The 19,331-nt window shown below is 39.7% G+C and overlaps 2 protein-coding genes across 2 annotated transcripts; one reads left to right on the forward strand and one right to left on the reverse strand.

Moving 5' to 3' along the window:
• Positions 1–1,451: 1,451 nt before the first annotated feature.
• On the reverse strand, positions 1,452–3,278 carry LOC308137740 (receptor-transporting protein 3-like). Its single transcript, XM_080506547.1, has 2 exons — positions 3,096–3,278; positions 1,452–2,025 (listed from the first exon to the last, which is right to left on the reverse strand). Exons 1-2 carry the CDS (start codon positions 3,254–3,256, stop codon positions 1,698–1,700), a joined length of 489 nt encoding a protein of 162 aa, XP_080362673.1. The 5' UTR covers positions 3,257–3,278; the 3' UTR covers positions 1,452–1,697.
• A 5,973-nt stretch (positions 3,279–9,251) lies between these two features.
• dynlt2b (dynein light chain Tctex-type 2B) lies at positions 9,252–12,691 on the forward strand (the record flags this gene model as incomplete). The annotated part of the gene is made up of 5 exons (XM_080506536.1): positions 9,252–9,298; positions 10,119–10,252; positions 11,397–11,466; positions 12,321–12,384; positions 12,479–12,691. The coding sequence occupies 5 exons, from the start codon at positions 9,252–9,254 to the stop codon at positions 12,524–12,526; spliced, it is 363 nt and encodes a 120-aa protein (XP_080362662.1). The 3' UTR covers positions 12,527–12,691.
• Between the last annotated feature and the right edge of the window lie 6,640 nt (positions 12,692–19,331).

Genomic DNA, 19,331 nt, shown 5'->3' on the forward strand with positions numbered 1-19,331 from the left:
ACCAGTTCAGGTCAGCATCGGTGCTCAATACTTACCTGAGAGACGAGCTCTTGTAAAACTAAACTCGGCCTTTGTGCAGCAGATATACATATTGCCAACTTTAAACCATCCCGTGACGCGGACAAACCCCTGGCAAATCATGCGGGATGGCGGGGGATCTCAGGAACGGCAGCCGCTTTCACTGTGGCTGTTTTCATGCAAAGCCACGACGAACCACAGTTGTTACAGAACACCACAGTGTGTGACTTACAGGTGGTGGACAATGACCACGGTGGCGTCAGTGTTGCACCTGTCGGTTGAAGGCAAATCTTGCATGTGGGAATACGTGTTCTTTGGTGTATTCCATACAAACACACACATATATATATATATATATATTTTTTTTTTTCTTCCATCAAGTTCCAATGAGGTTTCATATATCAGAAGTTAAGAGTGATTCTCTCACTAAAGCACCTGCAAACCAAATATTCATCATGATGCATCACTTTATTGTTAAATTGTTCCTTCTCATGCATAAAAGTTCTAAAAACTGTGCAGTAAAAGTTCATTTGTGCTTTTCACCTAACGCGTTTGAGTTTTCCAAATACACTTGGTGCAGTGTTGATCACTTATTCTTTTGTTTTTCAATCTGTGTTCTGGTTCTGTTTGAGGATGTTTCATCCTTAAATGTGTATTTTAGGGAACTCTCATCCTTGTCTTGACTGCGTTGTGTGATGAGTCCTCCTTGCACTCTGACTGAGGCTTCTTGTGAGATGAGCTGACCCAGAGCGTCGTGCAACATGTAGGGGAACTCCACGTTAGTTTGGCCACAATTTTCCCAGGGATTTGTGCAAGTTTTGCATTTCCCATGAAGCAAACAAAAAGTCCAATTCAGCATCATTCTGAGCCAATATTGTCTTTAAATTTCACATGAATCTATCCTCAGTCAGGTGAGTTGTTGCAGCCTGTCATTCATCAGGGACACCAACTTTTAGTCATTTTAATATTTTGCATTTATGTACACACAATACCACTTATCACACTTATAGAGTTACATAACTTTGTTCATACTCCTATGAAATTAAATTTTTTTTTTAATTAATGTTTACTTATTGTCCCCTACCACTAGTCAGAATTACTTCATAAAATAAGGATAACTATATGTACAATATCTTTTTTTCTTCAGATTTCTGACTTCATTTTCCCTGCCTGTTCTTTAGTCTAAGTGAAATGTGAATGCCATCTTCCTGAAACCAACCCTACCTGGTAATGTTCTGGATAAAAAAAATTCCATTTTATGTCAACATATCTGTATAATTTTAAGTGCCGAAAGACAAAATATGCAAGGATCAATAAAATGTGTAGTTTTCCTTCTGTGACTTTATGACTTCCGCTAGTATGAATGACACAACTCTTGATAGGGAGATCCACATTCCTTTTCCAAATGGAAACATCAAACTTTATACAATCAATAACAGTAGAATAAAATACTTTATTGTCACCATTTCCACACTTTCAAGATTAAACATCATTTGAAAAGCAAAATCCACATGCATGATTAAAGTTTCATGACAGATAAATCATATAAATGCATCACCAAATCAGACTGACAGCTTAAATATCAAACTTTGTAGGAACTACAAGGTTTTTTTTGTTTTTTTTTAATGAACTGAAAAGCAATATCATGCAGCATCACAGAAGTGGAGAGAAAACTCTGCTCACTGGTTACAGATGCCCCTCAGACAAGCCTCACAGTGGCTCGGCTCATGGGGACTTTCGACGTCGTACGTCTTAAAATAACGACGGCCATCGTCTAACTTTTCATGGTAACATTTGATTCGTATTTTCTTCACCAGGTTTTCCATCAGGACCTTGATGTTGTCGTCCTCGATGCTTGGGTTCCCCATCGGGGCCTCAGTGCAGACCTTGCAGTTCTGGCGGTAGGGCCTGATCTTGACCACGCCCATGGTCCCAGTCAAGCGCATGTGGAAAACAACCTTCACCTGGTTGGACGGCCAGCCTCTTCCACAGCCGCTGCATCGAAACCTTTCAAAAGGGATGAAAAAGAGGCTGCCTAAGCACACACAAGACAAGCTTGACATGAAGAGAGATACAGTGTGTCCATTTTGGAAATGTTTGAACATGAACACCACAAATCAACCCCTGTGGGGAGTCTTGGCTACTGGTGAAGCAGACATTATTGCAATGCAATATCTTTATAAAAGTGATTACTTCAGTACTTTGTCTTGTGTGACATGTGGCTCACTAACAAGGGGACAAGACATCAGAATAAAAGTGCTTTTATTTGAACACAAAATGTTTCTTGAGCTAATTAATTTCTGAGAATACTATTTAATTGGTTAATCTAATTTAATTTTTTATATATTAAATTAACCAATAATTATATATATATATATATATATATATATATATTGAACTGTTATGTAGAATGGCATATACTGTATTTGATGACTTATCTGCCCAGTGAGAACATGAAAGAGAAGTTATTTAATTGTTGTATTTGGACTTTCTATACAGAAGATACATTTTTGTGTATAACACGCACGCACGCGCACGCACGCGCTCGCACACACACACCCCCACCCCCCCCCCCCCCCCCCCCCCCCACACACACACACACACATCACCTCCCATGACGGTTCTCCACATTCAATTCCTTTCACATTCAGTTCACAATGCTTATTAATTTTACATACTGCGATTTTAACATTAACGTTACGAATAATCATTTAAATTGACAAATGACAGTGTTGCATAAATAGAAATTTGCATCATCACATAACTAAGAGATTCAACTGAATTACATAAGACACAGAGATTATTTGAAGTAGGTACTAATGTTTATAATTTAACTTTACAAAATTCAAAGATCGGGACGTTCATAGGAAATGTGCTGAGAAAAGCCCTGTGTGTGAGCTCTCCAACCTGATGGAAGACTGAACCGTAATAAATACCTGGACTTTACATACGTATATATTTTATGTAATACAGGTTAAAAAAAAAACACGTTTTAGTTATATTGTATTTTTTTTTTTTTTAATGCCAGAGATAATCTGCTCAGACATAATTGACGATAAACATCCATTAACACAGACCTTGCACTTGTGTTCCTGATGTAGTCCTTCCAATCACAGGAGTTTAAAGTTTCAAGAGAGTAATCAAACTCCAGGCGCCAGTCGTGTCCTCTTAGGAGACCACTAGCTTCATTCTGGAAGATTGTGGTCCAGGTCCCCAGGTCCAGACCCGACTGCTCCATCCTGTCTGTGCAGGAACCAGTGAACACAAGCGCCTTTTATATCTGACCACTGCAGTCAAACCGGTCAACAGGACTCTGAGGAAAGAAACGAAACTCATATCTAATTTTCTCAGTTTCGTTTCTTGCTGCTGTATACAGTAAACTGTGTCTAGGTTTCGGTTTTGACAGTGAACATTGTCTATTTGTCAGGAGGGCCACAGTGTTTGTAATCACTCAAAGAAAACAGGGCGTATTGTTTTTGTAGGAAGAGTGGGAGGTTGCTTTCATTTCCGCGTGACACGCACTGAAAATGACTTGAATGGTGTATTCTTAAATGGGGCTGTGTTCACTTCTTCCAGTTTCATTTTTGCAGAAAGCAAAGCACTACTACGGAGTGTCTCCTCTGGTGACATTGGTGAAAAAAATATTATTGTTTAATAACGCGTGGCCACGCCTTATTTATCTCGTTCCCACACCTTAATAACGCGCGTTATTAAGGTGTGGGAACGAGATAAATAAGGCGTGGCCACGCGTTATTAAACTCCCGTCAAGTGAGCCAATTTTAACGGTTTACACCCAATTTCACTTCAGTGCAATACTAGGCATACTCCTTTGTTACTACAAGAAATATGAAAGAATATTACTGTATAAATTTGGAGAAAAGTACTCTTAAACTTGGATGTGTTGATCGAAAATGATTGTCTCATCTATTTTCAAATTGCAATAAAATGGAATCCTTAATAGGTTTATGCCTGATTCCACTTCAGGCAGTACTAGACATACTCCTTTACTACTACAAGCAGCATCAACGAACATCACTGTAGGAATTTGGAGAAAAGTACTTTTAAACTTGGAGCAAATTAATGAAGGCAAGACCATTATTTTCGACCAACAGATCCAAGTTTAACATTACTTTTCTCCAAATGTATACAGTAATATTATTTGATGTTACTGGTACTGGTAAAGGACTATATCAAGTATTGCACTGAAGTGAAATCAGGCATAAACCTATGAAGAATCTTTTTTTATTGGAATTATAAAACAGGTGTGATAAATCATTATTTTCGTTAATTTGCTCCAAGTTTAAGAGTACTTTACTCCAAATCCCTACAGTAATATTCTTCGATATTGCTTGCAGTAACAAACAAGTATGTCTAGTATTGCCTTGAAGTGGAATCAGGCATAAACCTATGAAGGATTCCATTTTATTGCAATTTGAAAAGAGACGAGACCATCATTGTCAATCAACACATCCAAGTTTAAGAGTACTTTTCTCCAAATTTATACAGTAATATTCTTTCATATTTCTTGTAGTAACAAAGGAGTATGCCTAGTATTGCACTGAAGTGAAATTGGGTGTAAACCTATGAAGGATTCCGTTTTATTGCATTTTGAAATCAGACCATCTGTCTTTCTGTCAGCACTGCGGCCATACGCTGACCTGTGTTTTACCGTAAAGGCGTTAATAAAAGCGCAGTTAAAATTGAGTGCCGGCTCACTTGACGGCAGTTTAATAACGCGTGGCCACGACTTATTTATCTCGTTCCCACGCCTTAATAACGCGTGGCCACGACTTATTTATCTCGTTCCCACGCCTTAATAACGCGTGGCCACGACTTATTTATCTCGTTCCCACGCCTTAATAACGCGTGGCCACGCGTTATTAAGCAATAATATTTTTTTCACCAATGTCACCAGAGGGGCTCCGTACACTACTGATAGAAATAGAAACTTAAATCTCGCCTCCCCATGCAGTGCTGCCATCTAATGGAGCTGCATACGTCATACCAGCCAAACAGCTGCTCAGCCCATCTTATGTTTTTCAATAAATGAAACTGAAAACAAAAGCTCATCGCTCACTGTTGACAAAGTATGTTTTGGTACGTTCATTTATCACTGACACATGTTTTCTTCAGGTCAGCAAACATGACTTTAAACCAGTGTTTTTCAACCACTGTGCTTGAGATATAATCAGGTGTGCCTGGGAAATTATCCAATTTCAATAATTTTTCTAAAAAAACATTTACTCTCACTGCCGCTGTCAGCTGTGAGAGCAGTGTGCAGAGTAATCGTGTATGAATACTGTGGCGAGCATCGCGGAAGAATTGCTCTGAATCGAAATTCTATTCTGCCAGCTGAACACCAGAGGCTTTTATTTTGACATGAACACTCGTAACCGGAACTTCATAACAGGATGACACTCCACACAACACATTTCTCACTCATGGTTGCACACCAATATTTAACAAACCAAACCAAACTAGACGAAATAATTAACTACAACTCGTAATATAAACAACCCACCAATGCCTATTCCAAAACAAAGATTAATTTTTAGCTCAGTTGGTTAGAGCGTTGTGTTAATAACCACAAGGTAGTGGGTTCGATCCCCATTACGGGCCGCACAGTTTTTTGCCCCAAATAGAGAAATTCGCTTCAATAAGCGATACGTGCAGCTAAAAAGCACTGCTTTCTTTATACTTAACCAAAACTAGATAAAGACTAGATCAGTGTTTTTCAACCACTGTGCCGCGAGATATAGTCAGGTGTGCTGTTCCATCAAAAACCCGACTTCTTCTGAACTAGTTTGAGTAAAAAAATTGGGTTTCACACCTTCGTCATTACGTAAGAACGTGGTACGAAAGCAGGTGAAAGCGATAAAAAAAGAAGTGTATTTCTCTATTTGGGGCAAAAAACTGTGTGGCCAGTAACGGGGATCGAACCCAAGACCTTGGGGTTATTAGCACAATGCGCTAACCAACTGAGCTTTTTCAGGTGTGGAAAAAAAAAGAGTTTATTTTCTTTTGTCTCGGTTTGGAATAGGCATTGGTGGGTCATTTATACTCTTCACCACTAGATGGCAGGACAGAACGTTGCCGGTGAAATGAAACTCAACAGATGTCAGTGTGGTTAATCTCCACCTCCTGGCTGCTCCCATCTTGTATCAAAGTACTGTGCCAGTGACAGTGATGGAGAAGTTTTTGAAAAGGAAGAATGTGAACCAGGATATCAGCTCTGTGTTCATCCATCAGGTCCAGGTTTCACACTGAGTGAGTCAAAATAAAATAAAGAAATTGGGAAATACTTTTTTCTGTATTTATTTGATTCCTGTTGATAAAGCATTGATGAGAATGACTTTATATTGTTAATAGAGGCTACAGAGTTTAACATTTTAACATTTTCGGTTGGTGGTGTGCCTCGAGATTTTTCCAAAGAAAAAAGTGTGTCTTGGCTCAAAAAAGGTTGAAAAACACTGGTTTAGACTGACCATACATGGTTTATGGTAACTTTAAAGGGACAAGGACACACCCACCCAACATTATGTAGACAGAGCAAAAACACTCTACAGATGATAATGTCACATGTTCAATCATTATTGATTATGACACATTAACAAACCACTATAGAACTCAAGGCCCATGGGCCAAATGTGGCTGGTCTGATTGTCTTAAAAAAAAATACTGTATTGTTCCTAAAAGACGCACAGTGAACGAGCACAAGCCTTGGGGTGCAAGTCTATTGGGAACATGTAAGCGCAGGTTCGAACATTGTATAAAATACAGTAATTACATGTGCCTTTGTTGACAGAGAAGTAGTTGTACACTTGTGCATATCCAGACTAAGATGTTCCCCACACCGACCCGTGTTCCACCTGATGGCTGACAACCCCATGTAAGAAAAGGTGGCAAGCTACAATCTGGCACATTTACAATTTGTGTACAATTTGTATTTGATTGTTGATTTATATGCATTGTCCAGACCAAAAAGGATGCAGATGAAAGGATGTGTCATAAATGATGGGAAGGAGAAAACATGTTTGTGCTTCAAGTAGAAAAAACGGTTTGTATTTCATGTTCTGAGGCATGTCAGTTGTCAAAGAGACAATATAAATCCACATTTTCACACCAATCAGAACACAGTATGTCAAAGTTAGACTTAACAGAGCAACTAACAAATATATTATTTATATCTGTGCCAATGCATATGTAATATTTGTGATATGAATAAGTAATAAAGTCGGAGTTATTCAAAATTAGTAGTTACATTTATTTTACATTATATTTGTGTCCATTTAGTTACATTTATGTTGTCTTACAGTTACATTTGGCCCTTGAGGGCAGCTATTATGCTGATGTGACCCTTGGTGAAGATGAGTTTGACACCCCTGTTCAAGACACATTAAAGATTGTCAACCTGAAAATAATCAACCTGGTTTACACCAGGGAACCGGCTCTCCGTCTCAGGGGTAAGGTCATCCAACCCCCACTGGGGGTCGACAGTCGGGGGAAAATCAACTGAATGACTGCTTAAGCTGGGTGTTGAGGGGACTTCTGGTTAAAACGCAAACTCCTAACTTGATTCCTCAAGTTTAAGTTTAAAGTTGCCAGAAAAAAAGCTTCTATTCTACTCTGAACTGAGACTGTTTCCTGACTATCTAAAATATGGGCTCGACGTAAACCCCCATAAAATAGCTGTTTGCAGCTACCTTTATACTTGCTCCCGCCTGATTGGTCACCTTTTTCCTCCAATGTTTGGCCTTTTATAATACAATTAGTACAGACATTTAATGCATTCATAACATCACAACATCATTGGGTTACATATATGAATAAAACATCAGAAATAAACATCAACTCCTCCTGTTCATCCTCCATCTGGTTGCTCTTCTTCCTCCATCTTCTAGCCCAAGTTTCTCTTTCCGTAACTGTTACCAGCTGCATCCAAGTTCCTCTTATAACTTTCCATTCCTAGGTGTGTTGTGCGTGCACGTGCGCATCTACGATGTTCGTGTTCTGATGTATCTTACTATCGATTTCAACATCCTGTGTACGTACGTCCTCTCCTTTTTAGTTTTTCTGCTCTCTTCCTCTCACTCCTGGCTCTCTACTCTTCACCTCCATCTGTCTGCCTCGACATTCCACCTGCACACTCTGTCCCCCTGTCCAGCCCACTGGTCTCACTCTCTGAGCTCTCCTCCCCTTCCAATTCGCACGGCCTCCTTCCCCTGATCCACACCCTGACCTTTGCTGATCCTTATAGAACTCCCCTCCCCGACCTCGACTCATAGGCTGAAGAGGCTCCAAGGGCCAGTGAGGATCCATGGGCTGACTAGTCAACCTTTCCTGACAAGATGCATACATTTTTTTGTAAATTATGTCTTTAAAGTCAGACTCCACGCTGAAAATCTATGATAAAAGTTGGCAGAAAATGACGCTGTCTTTTCTTTTACAATTAATGTGGGCCATACAAATGTTTTGAAAAGATGCTATGCAGAAATGTTCTTACCATGCATGACCAACACAAGAAAAAAAATGCACTTACACTGGGGAAAAAATGCACAACAGAACAAATATTTAATTTGAGCAACATCCTTGCAACTCTACAAATTGTTATAAATATAATGCCAATAACTCAATTGAGCCATCTAAATCATACTCTGACAGTAATTCCACAACCAGGATTCATTAGTATTACAACATAGCCATAGGCCTGACAGAAAAAACTCTGAAATGAATAGAGATATTTTAAAGTTAAAAGGTGAGGTCCAAATAATATATGGTATCCATAGTCTTATTTTTACAACGCTTAAAAGTGTCTTCTGTGACATTATTCTGTATCTTTTCTAACTTTTCAGTGTTGGTGTTTTATTGATAAGGAAAATATTCCCAATAAACCATCTGCCTTCTCACTTTCATTGCTCAAATCTTGTGTTTTTATGTTTTTTTTGTCGTTATAAATAAACTATGCTCATTAAAAAAAGATTAAAACCAAAAGTCAACGGACAAATTAAATGATTATTTATTATATTTTGGTGGACAAACATGTGTAAAAACTATTAACATTCTGTAAAGCAGTCATTACTCACTGTGCAAGGAGTGCAGCCCACTCTTACTTTGGAACAGGAAGTGCAGTGAAGACGTCGCCATGGCAACGGATACAACCATACGGGCGCTAGCTTGTTGCCACTCTTGCTTCTTTTCTTAAATGCGTGCTTTTGTTCTGTGAGAATACGCTCATGGAGGTGTCGGATGCCTACCTCATACGTCCTAAGCATCAGCACAAGTGAGTCGATGGGAGACTTGTAGCCTCTTTTTACTGCGGAAGCTCATCTTCACCTGCTAGCTCGTGGCTAACGGCGGTCTGTTAGCTCGCTGCCTGATCCGTGTTGTTGTGGATGTTTGTCTTCTTGCGGGTCTCCTGTCCTGGTCAGACCCGTAGATACACCTTCTCTTAGCGACACTCGACGCTACATGACGACAGCTATAGTTAATGTTGTAAACTGACGTGGGCAGAGGAAACGTAAGATAATATACTATCACCACTTCACTGCTTCATAATAGACCAAACATGCCTCTCACGATATTGTGTTTGTACTTCATGTTTAGAGATCCACGCTCAGAAAGATAAGGGATGTGTCAAAAGGGGATAAAACAGTATCCAGAGGAGGAAAATAGTCCGTCTGTTTACGTGACAAGGGAAAACACACACACACACACACACACACACACACACACACACACACACACACACACACACACACACACACACACACACACACACACACACACACACACACACACACACACACACACACACACATACACACACACACACACACACACACAGAGGTGGGTGCTTTTTCTACTTTGTAAAACACTTTCCTCCTTTGAACCACAGGCTTCTAGGCACACTGAATGTTTAGTTTGGACTTTTTCACAAATCACTGTTCATTAAACACATTAAAAACATTTGATATATTAAACCACAAATCATCAAGGCATTGCTATATCTCTGGAACCCCTGGGGGCTGTGTGACCTCCGTTCCTTTTGTGGTTGAAGTTCACTATGTTTTGTTGCTGCTGTTAATCACCAAATCTTCCAGGTTTAAGCCGGCCATTGTGAAGGAGTGTATTCGAGAAATTGTGAGGGAGCGACTGTCAGGTGTGCAGTACGACCAAGAGGAAGCAGTCGGTCTGTCTCGATCACTGGCAGACTGCATCAAAGACAAAGTGAAGAGTGAGTCTATCTATCTATCTATCTATCTATCTATCTATCTATCTATCTATCTATCTATCTATCTATCTATCTATCTATGAAAAGTCGGACTGCTCAAAAACTATATTAAGTTGATTGGGATAATGGCATAAAATAGTAAATAACAAATGATCAGAAGTGATCTATAAAGATCTGTTTTGATCAATCAGTTGTGTTTATTTCTAGTGTAACTTAGTATTCAGTCCACCTGTAATGTTTTGATAAACATCGATAAAAGAACATGGCTCCCCAGTAAATTGACATTCTGCTCCATTATGTGACAGATAGTGACAGTACAGAATGCTGGTTGTGGGATGACAATAATCTGAACATCTTATAAATTGGATCCCAAAAACATTGGAACAGCTTCCTTAGATTTCTGTCTCCACAGTTGTTGTTGACAGTACATACATGCATGATAACTGAACATATTTGATTCCATAAAATGACAAACACAAAAAATACAAATAAATGACTGGATCTTGCATTTCTTGTTTCTTTTGAGCTAATAATTTAAAATAAATGTATTTTATGGTCACAATCAGGACCAAATGAAGCTTCAATAAAGCTTCATGAACCACTGTCTTTATTTTCTGAAGCCACTAGATGGCGCTGTCTGTTCAACAAATGTTTGAATACACACTTCATTAGCAGTCTTTCAGAAGCGATCTTCAAACCAAGAGCGCCACCTGGTGGAGTCAGAAAATATAGAAAGTGGTTCATGAATCTTCATTGAAGCTTCATTTGGCCGTCACTCAGTGATGCTACAAATTGTGTTGCTGCTGCTTGCTTTGTCCTCTTTGCTCTGGCGGGCCTGATTTGTTCCAGTCCGTTCATATGATTCCTGCATATAATTAGAATACACATTAGAAATATATGAAAACCATTCCAGAGAAAAGCATTGTACACAAAAAACTAGTAGGTTTTATCCAGGGCACCTTTGTGCCCTAAAAATTACAATATGTAATAGGACATTGTTATTCAATAGCATATAGCCAGTTTAATGTTTTCCTCCTATAAGTTTAGTTATTATAATCCATCATTTTAGACACTTTGTTTTGTACCCGTCTAATTTCTCCACAGTTTCTGAGGCACATCAATGCATAATGTTTCTGTTCTTTGACAGGTGCAGGGTTTCACCGGTATAAACTTGTTGTGCAAGTGGTTATAGGGGAACAGCGGGGGCAGGGAGTCAAGTAAGTGTAATAATAATAATAATAATAATAATAATAATAATAATAATAATAATAATAATAATATGTATGAAATGTAAAGCATATTAAATGAATACCTTTCAATATCTTCAGTCATTATCATGGACCTTCTTTCATAATATTCCATTATAAAACATGAATGAAGGCCCATAATGGTACATTTCACTTCAGCTAACCCTGACTATGGGAGTTCAGAGTTGTACCCTTTTGATAGTGACGCCATGCGTTTTCTCTTTGTATTCCACAACCATGTTATCAGCCATTTATAGAATAGAATACAATAGAATACTTCATTTGTCATTATAGGTGTAATATAATACAATTACAGGTGCTTTAGCAGACACTTAATGCTTGAATATTTTGTGGAAAAAAAAGCTCATAGTTGGATGAATATCAGCAATGTTTAAACTGTGCCCAGCCTTAATTAGAAGCCAAAAGAGCAGAAACAGAATTATAAATTTAAGTGATTTCTCTGACAGCAAATTTACATTGCAGGTATGTTCTGTAATTAGTGTTACCAACAGCATTTCAAAAGTGCTTCTATTGCATTAGGAAATTAGAAAAAGGCGATCCAGGAACCTCTGATGTTTTTTGTAATGCTGTGATTTCTCACCATCTGAACTGTTTCAGTGTTCAGGCCATATTTCAGCTGTAATATAAAGTTAGTTGAAGCCCAGCATTAGATCATGATAGTTCGCTCTATAATCAAATTAACTTGGCAAAGTTTTGCATTCATCAATTTGAGTTCATCACAATGTACAAAGGTTTAAAAGAAGTACTTTGCCACTTTAAGTTCTTTGTTTTTACCAAATGGTTCAATGTCCATTTTCTTGCAGAATGGCCGCCAGGTGTCTTTGGGATGCGGACACAGACAACTATGCCGAAGATGTTTTTATGAACGTGGGTATTTTAAATGTGATGAAGATGTAACAAACGTCTGAATGAAAGATTTTGTGAATGAACGGATTTTTTTGTTTGGTTTTTTCCCCCACAGGACAGCTTGTTCTGTGTGGTGGCAGTGTTTGGAGTCTATTACTACTGAGGGCAGAATGATAGAGGACGAAGGATTTCTTCAAAGGAAAAAATAAAACACCCGAGGTGAAGATTCATCCGACTGCTCACTGTCAGCACTTCAGGCCTCCGGCACCTTGAAGTAATGACACATGTGAGGGCTACTTGTTTAGATCAGCACAAATGCAGTCATGTACCACAGTATTGCATATCTGTGCTGACGCAGTGACTCTAAAATGAAGAAGGATCTGTTAGAGGGTTGGGGTTTTTTTCCAAGGTGACATGGGTGGGTGTTCAAAACTCAGGTCAATTTCATGGATTTTGTGATCTTAAACGTCACGGAACTCTTGTCTTGAAAATGTGTGTTGTTGGATGAGACTATCAAAATTCATCAAATGTTTTTACTGGACATTTTAGATCATTGACATTTTATTGGGTATAAAGCAGACCGGTTGTATGATCACATTGATACTTCAGGTTTGGTTTTTTTTTCAAACACATTTCTTTGTGTACTTCTCCACTGCCGTCATTGAGGGGGTCTTTCACACTACTGAGAAGATGATCGGCTCCCACCTCTCCAGGAGCTGCACACCTCTAAGACCCGGAGACGAGCAGCCCGGATGGCCCCTCTCACCTCTCACCTCTCACCTCTCACCTCTCACCTCTCACCTCTCACCTCTCACCTCTCACCTCTCACCTCTCACCTCTCAATTCTCACCTCTCACCTCTCACCTCTCACCTCTCAATTCTCACCTCTCACCTCTCACCTCTCAATTCTCACCTCTCACCTCTCACCTCTCACCTCTCACCTCTCACCTCTCACCTCTCAATTCTCACCTCTCACCTCTCATCTCTCACACAAACTCTGTCAGCTTCTCTCCTCTGGCCAAAGGCTCATCAAGACCAGGACCTCACGCCACCAAACACTCTCTTCCCATCTGCAGTCAGACTGATGAACAGAGGCCCTTCCACCCACCAACATATATTATTAGTCACATTATTTTTTGAGTGCACATATTTAATGTTCATTGTTTTGTGTTTTGCACAACTAGTAGACATTCCTTGTACTGTAGAAATGTTAATGATGTTAAACGAAACACATCTTCAATATGTATTTGTCATTTTGATATAAAACTACTTGGTGTAATAAACACTATATTTTATATGCTGTTACATTATGGTGTTGTTTTTTTTTCCTCCTTCAATATTACCTTGCAAGAGTCCACATGAGAAGCTGCCTGGTGTGACTGATATGGGCTTACAATCATGACATGCTGGAAAAAAATGTGCCAAGCATAAGAATGAAGACATAATGACGCCGAGTTGTGCTGCAGACACGCGGCAACAGCAGCCTTCTTGAGACTTCACTCAGTGTGAAGTAATAGTTAAGCTGGTTGAACATCTGTGTCACAAAGAGTTAGTCTGTTACAAAAGACTTTTTATTTTGTAATCACAAATGTATTCAATTAATTCAGTGGGTTTTTATAAGGAATATGCGTTGCAGCCACTAGAGTGGTCACGATGGATTAGGCCAGTGTTTTTCAACCTTTTTTGAGCCAAGGCACAATTTGTTCTTTGGAAAAATCTCGAGATACACCACCACCCGAAAATGTTAAAATGTTTAACTCTGTAGCCTCTATTAACAATATAAAGTCATTCTCATCAATGCTTTATCAACAGGAATCAAATAAATACAGAAAAAAGTTTTTCCCAACTTCTTTTTTGTCTTTTTACTCACTCAGTGTGAAACCTGGACCTGATGGATGAACTCAGAGCTGATATCCTGGTTAACATTCTTCCTTTTCAAAAACTTCTCCATCACTGTCACTGACACAGAACTTTGATACAAGATGGGAGCAGCCGCAGGTGGTGGAGATGAACCAGACTGACGTCTGTTGAGTTTCGATTTCACCGGCAAAGTTCTGTGCTGCCATCTAGTGGTGAAGAGTATTGTAGCGATCACGGAGTTGGTCGCTGCAAGGCATGATGGGAGTTCAGGTTATGTGTTGCCAGAGGTTATTGAGGGTTTTTGTTGGGGTTGTTGTGTGTGTTGATTTGTGCTTGTGTCATGTTTTTGTTCGTCGGTTCAGATAGTTAATTATTTCTTCTGGTTTGGTTTGGATTGTTGGATGTTTGTGTGCAACCATGAGTGAGAAATGTGTTGTGTGGAGTGTGATCCTGTTATGAAGTTCCGTTCATGTCAAAAATTAAAGCAGCTGGTGTTCAGCTGGCAGAGTAGAATCTTGTTTCAGGGCAATTCTTCCGTGGCACTTGCCAAAGTGTTTATGCACGAATACACTGCTCTCACAGCTGACAGTGGCTGTGGGAGCAAATGTTTTTTTTAGAAAAAATGTGAAATTGGATAATTTCCCACGGAACACCATTGTGCCACGGCACAGTGGTTGAAAAACACTGGATTAGACCTTCAACTAAAAGTCCCCAAACTTTATCTTAAAGACTTTGTTTGTTCCAATACCTGACTGTTCAATTCGACCTCCTCGAAATGAGCCTTTCTTCTAACAGGTGCCGTCCAACTGTTATCTTGTGGGCTCCAATCGGGGGATTCATTTGTAAACTGCCTTTGCGATAAAAACCTGACTCACCAGGCACAACTTCTCCACCTTCTAATATCAGTGTGTGCTCCTTCTCAGTCACATTCTTAGCCAAGAGTCCGACACAATGCAGCGCTGGCAAAGTTACAGTAAAAACACTTCAGTGTGACATCGTCTCAAGTCAGTTTGAATCTAGTATGTGCAATTATGTTAATATTTCAAACATAAGCCACTATTTCTCAAACCGTCACAAGATTTGTTTTGAGATGATTTGCCATTTTGTCCTGGATGGATGAAACTAGAGGCGGAGTCAATGAATAAACAAACAAACAAAAGCCGCTTCTCACCACAAACTTATTTATTTATTTATTTATTTATTTATTTATTTATTTATTTATTTATTTATTTATTTATTTATTTATTTATTTATTTATTTATTTATTTATTTATGTGTTTATTTAAATGTGTCTTTTTTTATTATTTCATAAAAAAAACACCAAAAAGTGAACATATACAGAACATAACAAGACAAAACAAAACAAAACAATAAAAAGATATATTAATCAATCAGCCAAGATATTAACTTAAAAAAAAAAAAATACAGACCTGGCATAGCTAGAATGGGAATAGTCATGTTTTTGATATTGTTTCTGATACCCCAGTTATATAGAAGTTGGCCTTCAGTCAGTCAATTGTTCTGGGGATCACTACAGTGATTGTGTCTACTTGGTGTGTCTACTTGGAGAGCGAGTGCTCTCAGATTAGACAAAGCTCTTGGAAGCACAACATTTATTGCAGAACAAGAAGGCTTGACATAATTAATACATGCTGCTCAGATCACAGATAAAATAAAACCATGTGGGAATCATATACATCTTAACTAACATGTGAGTTAAAGCCTGGACACTCGTTTCATTGCTCTCATGTGGTAGAATAATGAATATCAAATGCTTCCTGTGCTTTATGTTATGTTACTTTATTAAAAAAGAAATGCAAAAAGTGACACTCGTGTAAAACAGGTGTTTCATTTTTTATTCTTCAAATTGTTCAAACAAGTTTTTGTGTGGAAACGTTTCTGTTCACAGGCGAACTCTAAATCGAAACCCTAAGTAGTTAGCATTCACTTCCATGTCTCTCGTCAGTACATGACCCTCACCTCGGTTCTCATGCCTCAATCAAACAAAAGACAACAAAAACTTCCAGTCAGAGACTGGTGGCCATCCCTTTTTGCAGAGCAGCACCGTGGAAAGGCTGTCTTGCTGGCAAAATATCATCTTTGCTTAACTTAAAATAATATATTTTATCAAGACTCACCTACCAAAGAGAAATTTGGATTGCTGACCAGCTCCATCCTACTGTCCCTAATTAACATCATCGCATGTTATTGTTTTCATCTAAAGTTATTTCTAATGACTAATGTTTCATCCCTGTGAGGTCGCTGAGTTCATTCACAAGAAGTATTGTGATATTTTAGAGTGATTTTAAAGCTGAGTAGCAGAGGAAGAAAAATGTTGTTTTTTTTCCCACATACCTGTACAAAGCATCTATTTGATTATTCATACACGCATGAGTCACTGGTTCTATCTTAATGATGAATGGTTGTCGTAAGATTGAAAAACTCTACAGCACAGCACTGGATAACTGGAGGATCTCTGCAGGTACAACACGACACTGAGTAATGTCTTCTTGCATCAATGAAAAACCAAAGCAGAGAGGCAGCTAGTTAGTGTTCTTTATCAACACTGTTGGTGTTGAAGGAACTCAGACTCTGCACACTCAGATTGTGGCCAAACTAAACACACACGGCACACAATGGGTCGATCAGGGTTCACTTGCTTCACTTCGTTTATTGATACATTTAAAAGTGTGAAACCAACACAAATATGAAGTATTTTGCAACTCAATGACACAAATCTTCATATTTCCGATGTCATGGATGTGTCTGTTTCCAGACAAAGCAAAAGGTGCTATTTTCCTTAACATCCTTCCAGCTCATTTTCACAACCACATTAGGATTTTGTACAACGTATGGGTCGTATTAACGATACAAACTATGATTTTACCTGGTGTCATATCAAAAAGATCCGTTGCACGTTAATAATAAAGAGGATGAGGCCTGATTCAGGAACTGATCAGAATTTTTTTTTCAAAGAAAACATTCTTTTATTGAACTTCTTTTGTAGATATTCATTCTTTTGTATGTGAATGGGTGAATGTGACTAACGATGTAAAATGCTTTGGGACTGTTCAAGCAGTTGAAAAGTGCTATACATACAGTAAGTGAAATATCATATCTATGCTTCTCTCAATGATCTGGTCATTGTATACTCTCTCCAGAACTGATAGGCTTTAAATGTTCTGTCATGTGTGCTTTTTGTTGTTTTTTCTTATTCTGGACTCTTGCATTAATTTCATTTAGAAAAATGAACGAGTGTTTATACAGCTACATTTGTAAGTAAATAAAAAAATAAATGTCCCTACAATGATAAATCAGGACAAGAAGGTCTGCAATTCGAAGGTAATTTCCCCAAAATGAAACCCTTTAGCTTTAGATCAAGAAGAACATGAACACATTGGAAAAACTTTCTTGTTATTGCAAGATAACATCTTTGTTTTTTATAACCTGGTACAAAGTTACCCGTTGCTCCTATTGAGATTACGTGGATATGAAAAACCAGGTGAGGCATTTTAAGATCGTTCAAATCACAGATGATGTGCCCAGTCAGGTTTATTACTGGTAACCTTTTATTCTAGTGCTACCTGCTTCAGGGTTGAGTTGCCATTAATGAAACTAACAACATCTAAAGAGCTAAAGACGAGAGGGCCATCTCGCTGTTAGACGAGTGGAGAATTATACGAGTGGATCCAATTTTGTGTTGGTGGAATTAGATCTTAACATGTGAAATCTACCAGAACCATTGTGCCTGCCTTGAACAGCAGTTCTATTGGCTCAATCTACACTTTGGAGACCGACTTTAGTCAGGACGGGTCAAGTGTGCATCAGAGTGTGGCAACATGAGCCTTCCAGTCAACACCCAGGGCACAGAAGGCCGTATTCTAAAGCCCCGTCTCCACCGCACAAAAAGTACCGGCCTAGACCGGTCTAAACAGCTCCGGTTCGCGTGTCACGACATGGAACGCAGTCTAAACCGCTCCAAAGGCGACCGCTATTCCCCTACCCATCCGTTGGGGTGCCGGGGACCATGGAACGGGTCTGAGGTTGAGCTGCTGTCTGCTGATTGGTCAGTGATTTACTACACGCCCTCAATATTTTAATGTGCTGGCTGGATGAAGCCTCTGCTGTCAGTGTGGTCAGCTGTGCTCTGGTTGTTTTTGTTTTCATTTTCTTTTCTTTGCTGCTCAACTTTAGTGTTTGTTGTGAAAGAGCGGACTTGAGGCAGGGGGGAGACCGGGGGGAGGGACTTTGCATCGCGTTGGAGTTTTCTGTTTGCAGCATAGCGCTGGCCGTGGCGCTGATGCGCGTCCAGGACACCGGAGTCTGGAGCTTTCGTCTCCGGCGCTGACCGCGCTCCGGCAGCTCCGCTTTCCAGAGGCAGTCAACGTTCTGTTCAGCCGCGGTCAGTGGCGCTTTATCGCGGGGACGGACCGCGGAAGCGATGAAAAGGAGCTCGGAGCTCGGAGCCTCCGTGTTCCGGCGCTGTGCTGCCGGACCGCGATCAGCGCCGGAGTGGAGAACCTCCTGCGTTTGAGCAGAAAGCTCAGACTCCCGTGTCTGTGCCTCAGCCAACCGGGGGGAACGCTCCGGCCAATTGCCCCACACCCGAGCGCTCGAGTGCTGGGCAAGTCGCCGGCAAGTGGCCGAGCGACTCGCTCTCTCACAGCAAACACGGAAGTTGCGGCTGCAGCTCTCCACTGCAAAAAATGGCTGCTGCAAAAAATAACTTGTTTTTTTCCTCTGCAAAAAATAACAGTGCAAAGTGGAGAATTTAAACAACAACAGAGGATTCATAAGATCTACATCTGACGACGTTCTTTTCTGTTATAATGTCACATTTCTGCAGAGCTCATAAGCCCCGCCCACTTTTCATGCTCCTCTCTGCAGTGGGGACGCGACCCAAAATTTCGGTCGGGGTTAGTGCTTCCGAACTGCTCCGTACCGCTCCGCTCCGCCCCGGCACTTGTGTGCGGTGGAGACGGGGCTTATGATGGAGCCATTGTATTCAGACAGCCGCCTGTATAAGGTGAAGGTGGAAACAAAGAGATTTACAGTTCCTTTGAATCGCATATTACACATATGCATATTGGACTACACACTAAAAACAT

The sequence above is a fragment of the Blennius ocellaris genome, assembly GCF_963422515.1.
Source record: "Blennius ocellaris genome assembly, chromosome: 12".
Taxonomy (NCBI): domain Eukaryota; kingdom Metazoa; phylum Chordata; class Actinopteri; order Blenniiformes; family Blenniidae; genus Blennius; species Blennius ocellaris.